At 34.9% G+C, this 14,961-nt stretch overlaps 1 protein-coding gene across 1 annotated transcript; it reads left to right on the plus strand.

Moving 5' to 3' along the window:
* The first annotated feature begins 65 nt into the window (after positions 1 to 65).
* Positions 66 to 13,795, plus strand: LOC135689627 (IQ motif and ubiquitin-like domain-containing protein). Its single transcript, XM_089108889.1, has 15 exons — positions 66 to 1,145; positions 1,874 to 2,053; positions 3,215 to 3,340; positions 4,006 to 4,151; positions 4,525 to 4,608; positions 5,272 to 5,370; positions 6,111 to 6,321; positions 6,557 to 6,732; positions 7,331 to 7,501; positions 8,245 to 8,338; positions 8,551 to 8,633; positions 9,286 to 9,386; positions 10,446 to 10,593; positions 11,163 to 11,348; positions 12,309 to 13,795. Exons 1-15 carry the CDS (start codon positions 860 to 862, stop codon positions 12,453 to 12,455), a joined length of 2,238 nt encoding a protein of 745 aa, XP_088965015.1. The 5' UTR covers positions 66 to 859; the 3' UTR covers positions 12,456 to 13,795.
* Positions 13,796 to 14,961: the final 1,166 nt, after the last annotated feature.

The raw sequence follows: 14,961 nt of genomic DNA on the forward strand, positions 1-14,961 counted from the left end.
ATATGCTATTTCACCTACCGATCTAAAGACGATTTTACCGAGAAACTAAGGATTTTTTGGGCCAACTGAAAATATTTCGACCAGCTCATAAAAATTAGGGCGGGGTTTACACCCTCTATGACCTAGGCTGGCTACACCCGTAGTTTTTTATCCTTTTAGATTTAGCTTTGCACTTCTTCGAATATTGTGCTCAATTGGTCTTTCATATATAAGGCAACAGATTTTTTCAATGAAGTTTATCTTGATAAAAAAATAATTCTCGCAAGATTTGTCCTGGAAACATTTTTGATAGAGATCAGATGATTTAAATAAACAGTGCAACGGTATTTTCTGATTCTTCTACCTGTCACAAAAACTTTTTGCAAAGAAGGTTGGAGAGGCTAACATTTAGAGTCATTCATATAATACGTCAATGTGTGATATAGCCTCATGCATGTTTTCTTGCAAAATTACCATCAATGTACAATAGCTGTAGAAAGATCAGTGTTGGGTAAAGATCAACGACCCGGGCATAGAATTATACAACAGATAAAAACATCGAGCAACGGCAAAAATTTTGTTGCTTCTAAATAGCCTGTGGCTGGGGTTTTTGTATTTATGTCGTATTTCCAAAAGAGCTTAGGCTGCAAGTATTAGTTATTGAGATTATAAATTTTATTCCATTTCAAAATGTAGTGATTACAAATTTTGATGCCTGTTTGTAACTCTGTAAAGCTGTCGTTAACACTGATCAGTGGTCGTTAATGTTGAAATACAACATGAAATCGAGGTTTCTTGTTGCATAGTAACAGTATGCAAGCAAGTTTGAAGTCTGGGCTTGATCACAGTGCTGTATTTCGAAGTACTTTCCTTATCTGTTATGGAAGGAGATATCCAAAGTAGCGAAGAGAATAATGCTGTCTCGAAAGAAGCAACTTCTGAAGAAGAAAACATACCAGATGTCGATGGCGAGCAAAATCTTGATAACCCAGCGGTGATGGAAGATCAAGTTGTTGAAGGACCCAACGAGCCCGGTGATATGGCGGAAAATGGTGCAGACACACACGACCAAGGAACATCCCCGTTACCTGCTGAAACAGCAGATGATACTTCGTTTAAGGATGAACACGATGAAACACACGACGAAAATACTAAGGAAGAGGATGGTAAGATGAGTCGCTGACTTCAAATCTTTCATTATTTAGGCCGTTGTAGTTAATTTCGTATTCACATTGTGAGTTTGTTTAGATCCTGATTTACCTAGATATGAGCTTGAAACGAAGTAACAATATAAATTACTTCATGTACATAGTTAAATTTAAAGAAGAATTAAATTGTTTCTACTTTAGTCTTACAAAAAGTATATTAATACCGTACACAGCCCAGGAATTATTTTAAGAAATTTTCATCACTGTACAAAACAGCTTAAGATAATTTTGGGGGCCAAAATAGGCTCAACAACTAGTTTTTTATTACTTCTAAGCTTTCAGAAACAATTTTTTGTATAAGATGACCACATCATGTTTAAAAGGTTTTATTTGGCTAGGCCAGGCTGCATTCCATTTGAGCACAAGCCTGAAGATAATCATCTCTGGCATACAATTTTTTTTGTCCGGCATACAATATTCACAGCTTTACTAACTGCTCATATTTTCATCATACATATGATAAAAAGAAAGACCCCATCAAACAGGCCATTCTTCCTCCTATGTTACTTGTGGTCTGGAATATGGAGATCAATTTTTGCTTACCTTTAAGGTATTGCAGGTTTTTTATACTCTGAGAAGTGCCAAATGAAAAGTTGTTTGATATCTTTGCTTTTCCATGCATCGTAAAAAATAATGTGTAAGCTAACTGGAATTAAAAAGAACTTTTGGTTTTCCTTTCATTTTAGCTGGAGGAAACAACAGTATGGAGATAAAGGTTGATGTGAAGAGAAGTGAAGGAAGAAAAAATTCAGAGGGGAGTGAAGCATCTAAAAAGATACATTCTGCTGGAGAAGCAGAAAGAGAAAGCAGCAGCCAACAGAAGGAAGAGAGTAATGAAAATAAGAGAAACTCTGATGCAGGAAGTGGTAATTAATAACTAACTTTTTGACAAAACTTTCTGTAAAGATCTTTAATTCTATATGTATTTCCAGTCAATTTATCTATAGCACTGTCAATACTTTTGTAAATCTTGCAGTTCAGTTGTATTTGGCAGAATGGTAATGGTAAGAAATTATGCGGTCAATGGTAAATGGCAGAAATTATGCGGTCATGGGTAGCTCAGGCCCCCCAAATTAGCTTACTTTTCAGAGAATTCAAGCTATTGTAGGATAGTTGACAAATTTTGAGCATGCTGAAAGCCCATCCAAGAGAGGGTTGCCAGATTTGATTTACAAAAGAAAGCCAAATGAGTTAGCAACTCAGGTCTTAATGCTCATAAGAAGGCCAAACCAAAATATTTCTTAAAAAGACATTGCACAGGCACTGTTTTTATTTCTAGGCGTTTCATTTTGTTGGGAAATTGTGGGTCTGAGCCCCTCTCCTCCTCCTTGAACGAAAGTCTGAATTTCCAACACTGCTTATGATAACATAAAATGGTTTAATCCTAACTGGTTTGATTTTCCTAATGGGAGGCTAAAGACCAAAATGAATTTCCTTTTTTTAGCAAAACAATGCAAGTCTGCTAATTTTAAAAAAATCCTTTATAATCTCAAAAATTGGTGAACTTTGAGTATTTGAATTGATTACCAAGGAAGATAAAAATGGTGGTGAAGAAATTGTTCTTTAGTGGTAAACAAAAGCTGTTTGTTTAGGATTCATTGAATTTCCTCTCCCATTCCATATATAGTAATTCAACCAGCATTTCAGTTCCATTTCAGATGCAAAGAAGAATTTTTTTTGCCATTTTACTATTCACCATTTCTTTTCAATTTTTTGTCTGTTGGCCATCTTTCTACCTGTTCATTCCAAAATATATACTTGCCATAGTCCTTTAGCCTCCATCTCTCTTTAATTGGCTACAAGAATATCGCTTCACAAATAATGAGCCCATATGTCCAGAAAATTTCAGCTTCATTTTTACTGTTGCCTTCTCTGTTTGTATCTGCCTCACACAGATTCATTTGTTCAATTTTTTATCCAGTTAATCATTCAAAGATAATCATTCATACTGTCCTATTGTCAGGAAAACTTGCACTTGTCATTGAGTTACATGATTTTTTGTAAAAGGTATTTTTTCTCTTCTTTAGATGTCATTGATGAAAACATAACAATTGATGGGATGAAGCTCCCTTCTGACCTGACACTAAGTACACAGAACAGTTCATCATCTTTAGGAGGTGCATGGAGAACATTACGGAAAACAGTTGTTATTGGTTGGTAATTTTTTGGGTATTCATTTCTTGACTCATGATGACAACATTATTTCTTCATTTCTTTCCGCAAAATATCTCAGAAAAATATTCTCTGCTCATTAAAAAATATAAAGATTCTCTTCTTATGTTTTTGAACAATCTTGTGGCTATAAAAGTATGTTTTGAAAATTGAAAGTTTTAGCTATGCTTATGAAGAATAATCCAGGTTAAGATAGCATTGTTAGTATTTGTAAGAAAGTATGACTTCGGCTGTTGTATCAATTAATAAAACTGTCACCTGCCTGATGATTGCATTAAGCATGAAACTTGGGGTAGGAATATAGAACTGTCCGTTTCTATCCACCAAAAGTGTAATTGTCACTTTATGTGTAACTAAAAATAATTGCCACTTTGTTTTGGAGCAACATAATGTCCTATAAGAATATAGCAAATAAGGAGCACTACAAAATGCCAAAGGCAAACAACAATGAACACATGTAAATTAGCTGTGGCTAATATTTCGCCCTGGCATACAGGGCATCATCAGAGCAAAACTTAGTGTCCCCAAGCTTTACTCAGAAAAACTACTTGACAAATTTATTTCTGCAAGCAATTTTTTGTTCTTTCTACATAATATCTATTATGATGCTGATGCTTGTGCCTGAATTTGGTTTGTTTTGTTATAGATGGAGAAGAAAGTGAAAGTGTCATACACATTCTGACTGAGAAATTCAAAAAGCCATTTCTTGGTGGATTTAGGCATAGGTTAACAGATGTTGAGTACCACAATGCATCATGTCAGACATATCCAAAAAGAAGGGTCCCACCCTCAGTGAGTTACGGTTTTTTGTTTAAATATATACCCAGTAAAAAATGATTGGTAAGAGAGTTTATCTAAATCCTTTATTTAAAGCAAGGTATTTATTGAAAAAAAGCAAGGAGATGACAAATGCTATCCCTCTGCTGTGTGCTTTTGATGTGTTGTTGAAAGCAATTTACTGGGCAAGTCACATCTATATTGAGTACTTAATAGATAAAAGATTATGATGATGATGATGATGATGATGATGATGATGATGATGATGATGATGATGATGATGATGATGATGATGATGATGATGATGATGATGATGATGATGATGATGATGATGATGATGACGATGATAATGATGATAATGAAATTGATCAACCAAATTTTTTTCTAGGTGGAAAGATTCCACAGAGACACACAAACAGTTCAGAATAGAACTCAGTATCAACAGACATTTGAAAATACATCAACTCAAATGGTATGTGCTTTAAGATTGAAACAAGTTAATGATAAAAACATGGACTTGATATCAAACTAAAACCTTTATTCTGTTATAACGATATTCTACATTGAGTTATTTTTAATATTACTTCACTATACAACGATAACTTTTCCGCTACCAGAAAAGCAGCACTACCAACTTTGTTAGCTTAATGTTTCCGGCATCTTCCATAATGGGGATCTTTCTGATGCCCTTTCTACTGTATTGTCTTTTTATTCAAAATTTGATATATAATTCTTCTTACTGATCGTTTCAAGATTGTGCAAAATTCAAGAGCAAAAGATCTGTTCTAGTGAATAACATAATCTGTTCTAGTAAATAATTTTTTGTTGGACATTGATGAGATTATAAAATTATCGTAATAAATGAAAAGATAAAAGAAGATCTATATATCAAATTGTGCATCAAAAACGATATCAAAGAAGGAGTCTTAATGTGATTGGCTGCTTGTATTGCTTGTATGGTATTGGTTGCTAGTTCAGCAGAGATATTAAAATTTCTTCGAAAATCAGGCTCTGAGGAGTTTAAAGAAAGTCTTTTAATATTAAATAATGGTTTCGCTTTTTTGTATAACCTTGACTTTGGTTTTAGTGTGGTTTTACATGTGAAAGTGTGTAATTTTTGATCCATTTTGTTTAGACAAAGCCCGGATGTTATGTTGCAAATGTAACTGACAAAGTGATTATACCTGGAGTGTATGAAACTGCGGACGAAGTCTTTGCAAGGAGACTAGAGAAGGTAAGATGAATTTCACTATCATTTGGCCGATAAATTAAATACCGAGTTTTAAGAGAGGGAGCATTGTTTGAGAACAATAAGAACATAAAATATTGTGTCTTGAGATCAAGGGATTATCTTTATTTTTAAATGGGAATCAACAAGGGTGTTATGGGTAAATTAAATCATCTACCATCCTAAAATTATGTATTCCCTTACAAGGTACTCATGTTGATCCAAGATTCAAATGTCTGCCTATAAAGATTTTAAGTTAGTCAGATATTCAGCTAGTAAAATGTTAGAGTGGTTGCTTGGGCTGATATTGAAAGTCTTACGATATTCATTTTTGAGTTATATACGTTTGTTGGTCACGTCTTTTAATGGGTAATTTTATGGAACAAATTTAGAACTAGATAGAATTACACAAGCCGTAAAGTTATTTCAATCCGATTTATTTTATATCACTTGTAAGAATTGTGTATGCAATTTTCATTCAACTGATTATGTAGATATTTTGGCATCAAAATCTACTCCAAAGAGTAGCAGCTGCTCTTTTCAAATAGGGGGCTAAACATGCAAAGACCCATAGCAAAAATTTTTTGCATTGTTCTAAATACTTTTGTGAAAAATTATTTGGGGGTTTCCGTTGTCCTTACCCTATATTTTTATGTGCCACGACTTTGAACGCATTACAATCATAGTTCACTCAGAAGACTGTGTTCTATGTTTCCAGACCTTTCACCGCCTTGCTTGCGCTATAGGTGATCATACTCCAGTGTCATTGGAGACGATGGCTTGCTACGGGGTACGTAAAGAAACTTCGTCGGGACAAAGAGTTGCGTCTTGAGTGGGAGAGACAGGAAGAAATTCGAAAGCAAAAGGAAAGGGAAGAAAGAATTCGCAAAGAGTTCGAAAGAAGGATGAATCCAAGATCGAAAGAAGATTTCGACCTTTTGTATGCTGCGTTAGAAAGTAGGTTCAAATTTGTTTTTTTTTCACTTCTTTTTGCAATGATCATCTCTCACAGATTGGATGCCAAGAAACATACGAACAAAACCATTTCAGTTCACATCTAATTTAAAATCGACATATGTATTAAAGTGTTTTTTTTCTTAGAAATAGTTTGCCTTATTTTAAACTAAATAATTATTCTTAAATATCTATAATAAATATCTATATATTTGATCCCATTTGATTCAAATTTAAGGATGGCGTCGCGAAGAAATCGAAAAGATTGATGCGACAAGATCAGGACCTGAACGGAAGGCAGCCTTAGTTGGCTTGCTTGAGCAGGAGAGTCATTTGATAGCCTCAATTGAGCGACATAGAATCAAGGCCAGCAAAGAAAACAAGGAAAGCAACATCAGAAAGTTTCTTGACAAGGTTAGTCTAGTCGCAAACGAAAAGCTTTTTTCATTGCTTTTTGTATTTGTTTCTACCTAGCATCTGAAGGTAGTTTTTAGGACACTGAGAAGCTGTGCTTATCAAGCAGTGTCCTGGTCCTTCCTCTCGATGTGACCACACCTCATGATTCCTACGCCTGGAATTACAGAGTAGTATATGGCGACTTCTTTCACTCTAGCTTAAAGTTTGGTTATGTCATGGAATCGAGCTGCAGGCCCATTTATCCGTAGCCTATGAAGTCTCTGCATATTAGCTTCCTCAGTTTATATTTTCATTTATGTATAGAGACTTTTATAATAATCCTCATTCTTCCATCTTTAAAAAATTCGAATAAATTATATAATTAACTACAACACCATGTATACTCAAGCCTGTTCAAATTGATATGTGAATTACTAGGCCTCGCGGCTCGAAAGCTCTTTTCGAGCTCTTGTCATGTGTTTTTTCATGTCTTGAATTAACAATCTTTAAAGTTTTTCAGTAATTTATATGAAGCATCTTTGTTAGCATACATTCAAATTTCAAAAGCCGGGAATATACCTTAAATGCTCATTGTGTAAGAAATTGTATTTTGCAGGCAGCTTCACCTAAGAAATGGAGGTCGAATGACGGGACTACTATCGAAGTAGACACACCTTACACCTTGCGCGCACAAGAGCTTAGAGACCTCTACAACAGTCTGCAAATGAAGTACCTCACCGAGGAAGAAAGGCTGGACGTTCTTCTGACATTAAAACACACAGTTAAGGTATTGCTGCGCTTTGCTTTACCACCTTAAATGACGTCATCGTCTTAAAAAACTTCTTCCTTAAATTACTGTGAAATTCTTCTTTCAAAACTTTCAAAACGAACCAGTGGGATTTTAGAATAGTCAAAATATCGTTATACTAAATACAAATTATTTTCTAAAATGTATTGTTCTTTTTGTTAGAATGCTACCTTGGTAAAATTTACTTCTTTATCATAGTTTATTCCTTTCTCTATTTGAACATTTTGAAATGTTAAAACATACCCTAAAATTAATAAATTTCCCAAAACCCCTACCCCAAAATTGAGGCACATTAAAGATTGCATACCATTAAATTTGCAAAAATTCAACAACTCAATCAAGTATAGATTTACATTTCAAGTCTTTTTTGGGTCTCTAGGAATTTCAGTATAACGATATAGTCAAATCAATTTTTGTCCGCATTGGCAGGGTCCTAACGAGAGGAAAATTTCTATAGAAAACCTTTTGTGGACCACTTGTTTGATACCGATATCATAATTGTATCTCACAGAATACAATGGATATTTTGAAAATGAATACTTTACTCCAGTGTTGGAAAATAAGAAACATACCTCGTATTTGCGTGTGTCATAAATTTGGTCTTCCAAACCACTGCCGCGTTAAATGTAATGTTAAGATTTGTACGTATGTAATACCTAGTCCTTAGTATGGTTATCCTTAGTCAATCTTGTTATTACATATTCAGTATATCTTCATCTCAGGAGCATGAATGCAAATTGACTCATGAGATAGTTGAGCTCATTGACAGGGAAACAGAATTAATCATGAGAGGAGTCAAAGACTCAAATTTAGATGGTATGTTTGGCACACACTTTCTTTATAAGAATACCTAATTTTTTGCTTTGCCTCAGTATTCTTAATTTTATTTTATTTTGATCCTAGGACTGTTCTTAAATTATTCTTAAGTGACACAAGGTTTAACATTTTTATAGCCACAAAGTTAAGAACTCCTTGTCGACCTTACTTTCGTATAAAAGAAACAAGAGTTTTATCTTCTGCATTTTCAGGCTTGAGGCAAAGAATCTCGACGCTGTACATACAGTTTTGCAAAATCCCCCTTTTCAATCCTGAGGCAGGAAGACTTCTCAAGGTAGCACTCTAGTGCTTTCTCTTTTTGCAATATTGTTTCATTAGAAAATGAACTTTCAGTTCATAGATTATTTGACTATGTGACATCGGATGCACGTGCTTCTTATTTAAAAGAACAGTGGTAATACCTGATTGTTGATTACAAAGGTCCCTCTATTTGCCTGCGTGGCCCTTCAGTTAAAATGCCCCTTAGTACCACGAATTTTTTAGAATACAATGTACATTTAACGTTATGGTGCAAAAACTGCCAACGTTTGATTTTCAATTAGAAAAAGCCCTGTATTTTGTATGCGAGTTTTTCCTGCACCAGATTTGTGCTTTAAAACCTATGGGTGTTGCACTATTAAAGTAAAAATGGGGCTCTTGCAAAAAATGATCCAAAAACAATGGCAAAACTATGAATTGGCTACTTTTCGACATTAACAGGGGGCTCGGTCCCCACAATCCCTAAGGACTACACCCCTGGTAAGATCTCAAATTTAAAATACGTATTGGCCTATATGATACTATAATTTAATTGACGATAATCTAATTCACCCTAATTTAATTGATAATAACATTATGGTTGTGTTATGGCATTATTTTCTGTCGCTTTTGATCACTCAGTAATATCATACATGGCTGCTATGACTCTTTTCAATTTTCATTTCCAGGTTCCACAAGACCCATCTACTTTTCGCAAAAATGTCTACTTCTGTCCTAGCTGCACCTCGTACCTTCCATCTTCGGAATTTCCACTTGCATCAAACTCAAAGTAAGATTTTTACTTTTTGTTAATTAACATAATATTGCCAAAAATGAATTTTCTAGCTGCAGGGCTTAAGTGCTACTTTAGGCCTCTTGTTGAATAGGCCAAAATGAAAGCAGACTAGAGTTTTCGCGAATAGGCCCAATAATTGACCCTTTGCAATGCCGTCGGAACGAAATACATATTAGGGAGGGGGGAGGGGGGTTGCTAAACTGACCTAAGGCTACCAAAGAAAAACTCCAAAAATGGGCAGAAATGCTTCTCATTTAGAGGTGCTAGGTCTTGGAATGGCCTCTCAGCTGAGTGTAAACAGGCATTTTCTTTGACCAACTTCAAAAATCTTGCGAAATTGTAAATAGGCGTAATTGTAAATTGTATATTGGAAATTACCATTTCGCCTTTCGTTTTAGATATTTGTAGTAAAATTAAACTCAAGTTAAAAAAGGATTTATTTTAGATTGTAAATATTGAATTATAATTAGGTTAATTTGTTTTTTGCAAGAATTTCTGTCAGTATTTTAAGTGAGGGCCCCTTGAAAATCAGCATTGCTGAAAGGCTACCCTCCTTAAACATTTGAAATGAAATGAATGAAATGAAATTGTATTCCTTCTCATTCAATACATTGTTATAAAGGAAACATACTACAACTTGAAAATTATTGGGGAGGGGGGGACTGCTTTATGTGCTGCAGCATTTTGGCGGTCCGGTTTCTGTACTGTCTTCTAAGGGCTTTTTATAATGATCGTTTTTGGATGGGGGCTAATTCAAGGAGAGCGGGGCTTAAAGGAAGAATGTTTATAATTATTATATGAAAGTTGCCATAAAATAACTTTTTCACTTTTTCAAAATTTTCTCTGAGGAAATGAGATTTCTACATGTCAGTGTTGACATCAACAAAATCGTGAAAATTCTTTGCTTGCTTAAGTTTTCGATGTTTTGTAGAGTATGATATCTTAGGGTGAGTGCTTGTTCGAGGGTGGGGTTTTGGTCTAGGGGACCTATTCTGGGGAGTTAGAGTACTAACGGTATTTTATATTTATTTCAAAACTTTCGATTCTTTCTAGGATCGTTGGACGTTGCCGTCGTTGCGCGAAACTGGATAACGATGCTCGTTTACGACAAGATTTCTCGAAGTTTCGTTCCATGTTGCTTGCCTTACGACATTCGGAGGAAGAATACAGTGATGGCTCGAAAATTGCGTTCATTATTCAGGTAACCCTACAAAGAATGTCCAGTTTTTTGTTATGGTGTTATAATTTGAGTGAATGGAATCCTTTTTATAACTCGGTGGGAAAACATGAAAGCTGTTGCTGCAAAGATGGCAATAGTTTTAACTAAATATCCTCATCCGCTAGCATGTTGTGATTCATAAAAATGTGAATGCAGAACTTTCAAGTTAAACAGTCAATTTATTTACAAAATAGTCTTGTATGTGTCTGTGCTATTAGATTCTTTTCTAGCCGAATTCTCTTCTTTTTCTGTTCATTTAAATTTCTATACATATACTAGCCTGTGTGCTGTACAATGTAATGGAATGAAACTAGGAATTAAAGTGAAATTTTACTAGGAAAATATAACAAGTTTATTGACGAAGTTTCAATCAAAGAAGGAACTTGATAGCGGGTTATGTAAATTTCTAGGTTTGATATGGAGTTTATGTGTGAATTAAACCTTTATCAGAGCCTAATATAGCTTAGTTTTGTAAATAGCCGCAATTTTGAAGGTTGAAGGTTATTAAGATAGAGTATTTTTGTAACGCTATCATTTTACTAATTTTGCAGGAGGCAGATTTAAGGTATCTTGTGGAAAATATCTGGAACGGCCAGAGCTGCTTGAGTGCATGGGAGGACTTGCATGATCTTGTTCTGGTGAGGTGGAACAAGCATGAGCACTGGGCCCCTTGGAACTGCATCCTGCTTACCAAAGAAGAGGCTGCCGCACACTCTAAATTGGAAAACGTAAACGAGGTAAAGTATTTATATACAGACTCTTATGAATAACAAATTTGACAACAGAGAACTTTTGTCTACCGCAACTGGCTTTCGTTTTCTTGGCAGTACAGGGATTTCTTTTTGTGCCTGAATGGATTTTTTTCTTTGCTTCAAGCATTGGTTTATTAACTATGAATTTGTGCTACATTACTTTGGTGCTTATATATATAAATCTATGCAGTTTTGAATCTTCCAATTAGTACGTCTTTATGAAGCTATCATATAAAGATTGCTAGCTCATTGTTTGGGAGCTTCGAGTTTTAATGTACATTGAAAGAATATTTGATTTGTTTTTAAGCATTACTCTGTCTATTCATTGCCCCTAATGCCATCATTTTCACGCCGGTTTTCAGAGGAGAAATACTTTGATCTCTTGAAGTGTCTGTATGGGGACTTTTATAAGCTCAAATCATATAAAATAATCATAATACCGTTTTTCGCACTCCAATTATTAGACTATTCCCTGAAAATCTTTTTGACACGTTTTAAACTGTGGATGCAATTTAAAATTGTAAAATCATAGACAAACTTTAATTCCCAAACCTTTGTGATGAGAATTCCACGAATTGTCTTTCACACATCTTTTGATAGCGAGGTTAGGAACGAAGACGAGACGAGTGACGCTATAACACCCCTTTCTCTAGAGAAAGAAAGAGGGCTGAGATAGCAAAGGCTGTAATTTATTTTTAATAGCAACTAGCAGCACTTTGAGATTTCGACATCACGATATTTGTTTTCTAATTTCCCAAGGTTAGACTTTTTCAATTTTGAATAGAAATAGGCATTTTCAATGTAAACGCGATAAAATATTTGCACCGCACATCACTTGTCTCGGTTTCGTCTTACTATCCTCGTTGTCGACATAAAGAAAAGTTCAATCTGAAACAGGTCTGTTTTCTGAGAGCAGTTTTTTGAAATCTTGGCTTTGCTTTTCAGGGATATGGAAGGATTTTCATTGGAAAGGTTCACAACAGGCACGTGCTTGCACAGAAACATTTCTCTAAACTGACCGACGTCGCTGACAAAATGCAAACAAAGGGAACAGTTAAGGCCAGGCCGAAAGCCCAACAGCTTGCATCATAATATCGTATTTAATATTGTTTTTATTTGTTGTACAGAATGTATGAAATTCGTAGTTGATTAAGATGGTGTCAAATGTAGCAAGATTCCATTCTTTGGAAACATACTTTGGAGAGTCATAGCATCTTTGGCCACCTTCATTTGTCGACCCTGCTCCCAGACCTAGAATAGATTACCTATTTCTGAAAATCCTTGTAAAATTTGGAAAATCCCAGAAATATAATGAATTGCAAGTAAAATTAATCGAATTATGTTACCAAATTTACTCTGATTTTTAAGGCAGTCGCTAGAGATTGTGGCTTTTTTCACTACATTAAGTCCCAAAACATCCGGTATCAATAATTCCGGTGGATTAATTTTTGGTAGAAAATATTTCGGTCATATTTTTCAAATTTCGGTGTAAATTTCGGCGAGTAAAGAAATGAAGCATTTTCTATAAGTAATTTCTATCTTCAACATAAAATTATCTGGAACGCATCATAAAAGTTATCAGAATTGAATATTTTGATGTCAGCCCAATAAATGGAATTGAAGAGTAGATAGGAATGTCATAACCTCTTATTTAGAGGAGCTCTTTTTCATTTCATTTTTATAGCCCATGGAGCAAAATTAATTGGAGGCATTTTAGTGAGAACGTGGAGAGTGAAAATCAGGGTCAAACAGAAAAAAATGTTCATTTTAGCTTAATATGAGTTCAGAAAAAGATTTTAGCATAATATGAGTGTTCCTCAAACTTTTTGCCTGAAAGTCTCTCATGTCTTGTTTGCTCAAAAAACCCATATTGATAAAAGGTCAAGTTGTTGATGAAATTAGAGCCTAGGAATTATTCTTAAAGCTTGGTTTCCACTATGGGTTAACGTGAGATAATTCTGAGCTAAATTGAAAATTAACTCATGGTCTAAATTCAAGTTAACTTGAAATAGTGTGAAATAGCGTGAGATAACGCGAGCTATCTCAAAATTAACCCATGTACCGATTCGGTTTCCACTTGAGATAGAATTAAGTATGGAAATTTCAAAAATCACATTTTATTTGAGTCTTGCAGCTATGGCGGGCGTCTTACAAGAACAACTTGTTTTACTTCTGCTTTTGAGACTACTTAGAAGGAAAATATTTTTTGCTAGAAGTGCCGTTCGCGATCTGCGCCAAGGTTTTCGGTACGGAAAGTCTACCAAAAAAGATACGCGTTTGGTGAATACGACCATTTTCAGCAGGATCTTAAAAATGAGAAAATGTTTCTCTTATTTCACAATTAACTTTTTTTCGTAAAGAAAACTGTTTTCAACATCTAAAGTAATACTCAGTTCAAGTGCGTTGCGTAAGAACCTCAGTGCAAATTATAGCACATTCCCCTCCCATTCATCGGCTTTTTTTGATAAGATGTTATCTCGAGTTAACTCATGAGCTTGAAATCAAAGAATTTTGTTTTCAAGCTCATGAGATAACGTGAGTTAACAAGAGTTAATTTTCATGAGATAATTTTTAATGACCGTTTTCACTATGAGATAATTTTTAAACCATGTCAGATCACAAAATTATCTCAAATTAACTCACGTTAACTCATAGTGGAAACCAAGCTTAATCAATTTTAAAATTTCACCAATTTCGAGCATTGGGGGGAGGGGGGATGGGGGAGGTGATTTGAACAAGAGAAAATGGGGGTCCACGTTCTTTGGAATGCAAAAAATGCTCATTTTCAAAGAGATTATTTGCCCTCTATAGAGGCATCGCTCCATTTTGCCTCCTCCTCAATATGTTACTAATATTATCTGCAAACAAATACTTAATCCACAGTGACTTAAGGTGTGACTTAATCCTGTGGTACCCCACCGTTAACAATAAGATGACTGGCACATACTGTTTCCTTTCATTGAGAGATTGGATTTATACCAGATCAATGCAGTTTCTCGAAATTCATAATGCTTAAGTTCATTCAAAAGGATTTCATGATTCACTGTGTCAAAAGCTTGTTGTAAATCAAGAAATTCTACACAGGTTAAGGTGGAAGTGTACCGATCTGAAAAATTACCGATTCTTACAACTTTTTAGTTTTTCCTATATAACTCAGCACTTGATGCATTGAATACCCAAAAATTTTCAGGGATACTGAATCCTTTTTCTACCCCAAAATTTAAAAAATGTAGAACCGAAAATCGGGGATAATTTTTTACCATAAGCCTTCTTCGTAAAACTCTGCAGAAAATTGTGGCAAACCTCGAATGTAAACTTCACGTTGGTGACAAAGACAATTTAAAAAATATTGTTATGAAAGAAATGACTGTTTTAGGTTTTTGAAACATCAAAAGCAGGGCTGTAAATCTGTCATGTGAATTGGGGGGGGGGGGGGGGGGGGGGTCAGCAGAGCGAATGAATATAAAGTATGCAGTGGGTCATGGCACCACACGGGTATGTGTTATGTTTTATGGAAACAGTTGAGGGGCAAATTACTTTAAAAACAAAAGTCAATATTTTTGGATTTCTCAAGACTTTCTGCTCTATAGAAGGTATT

Source organism: Rhopilema esculentum, chromosome 6 (genome assembly GCF_057945365.1).
Source record: "Rhopilema esculentum isolate cy_ngs chromosome 6, ASM5794536v1, whole genome shotgun sequence".
Classification (NCBI taxonomy): Eukaryota; Metazoa; Cnidaria; class Scyphozoa; order Rhizostomeae; family Rhizostomatidae; genus Rhopilema; species Rhopilema esculentum.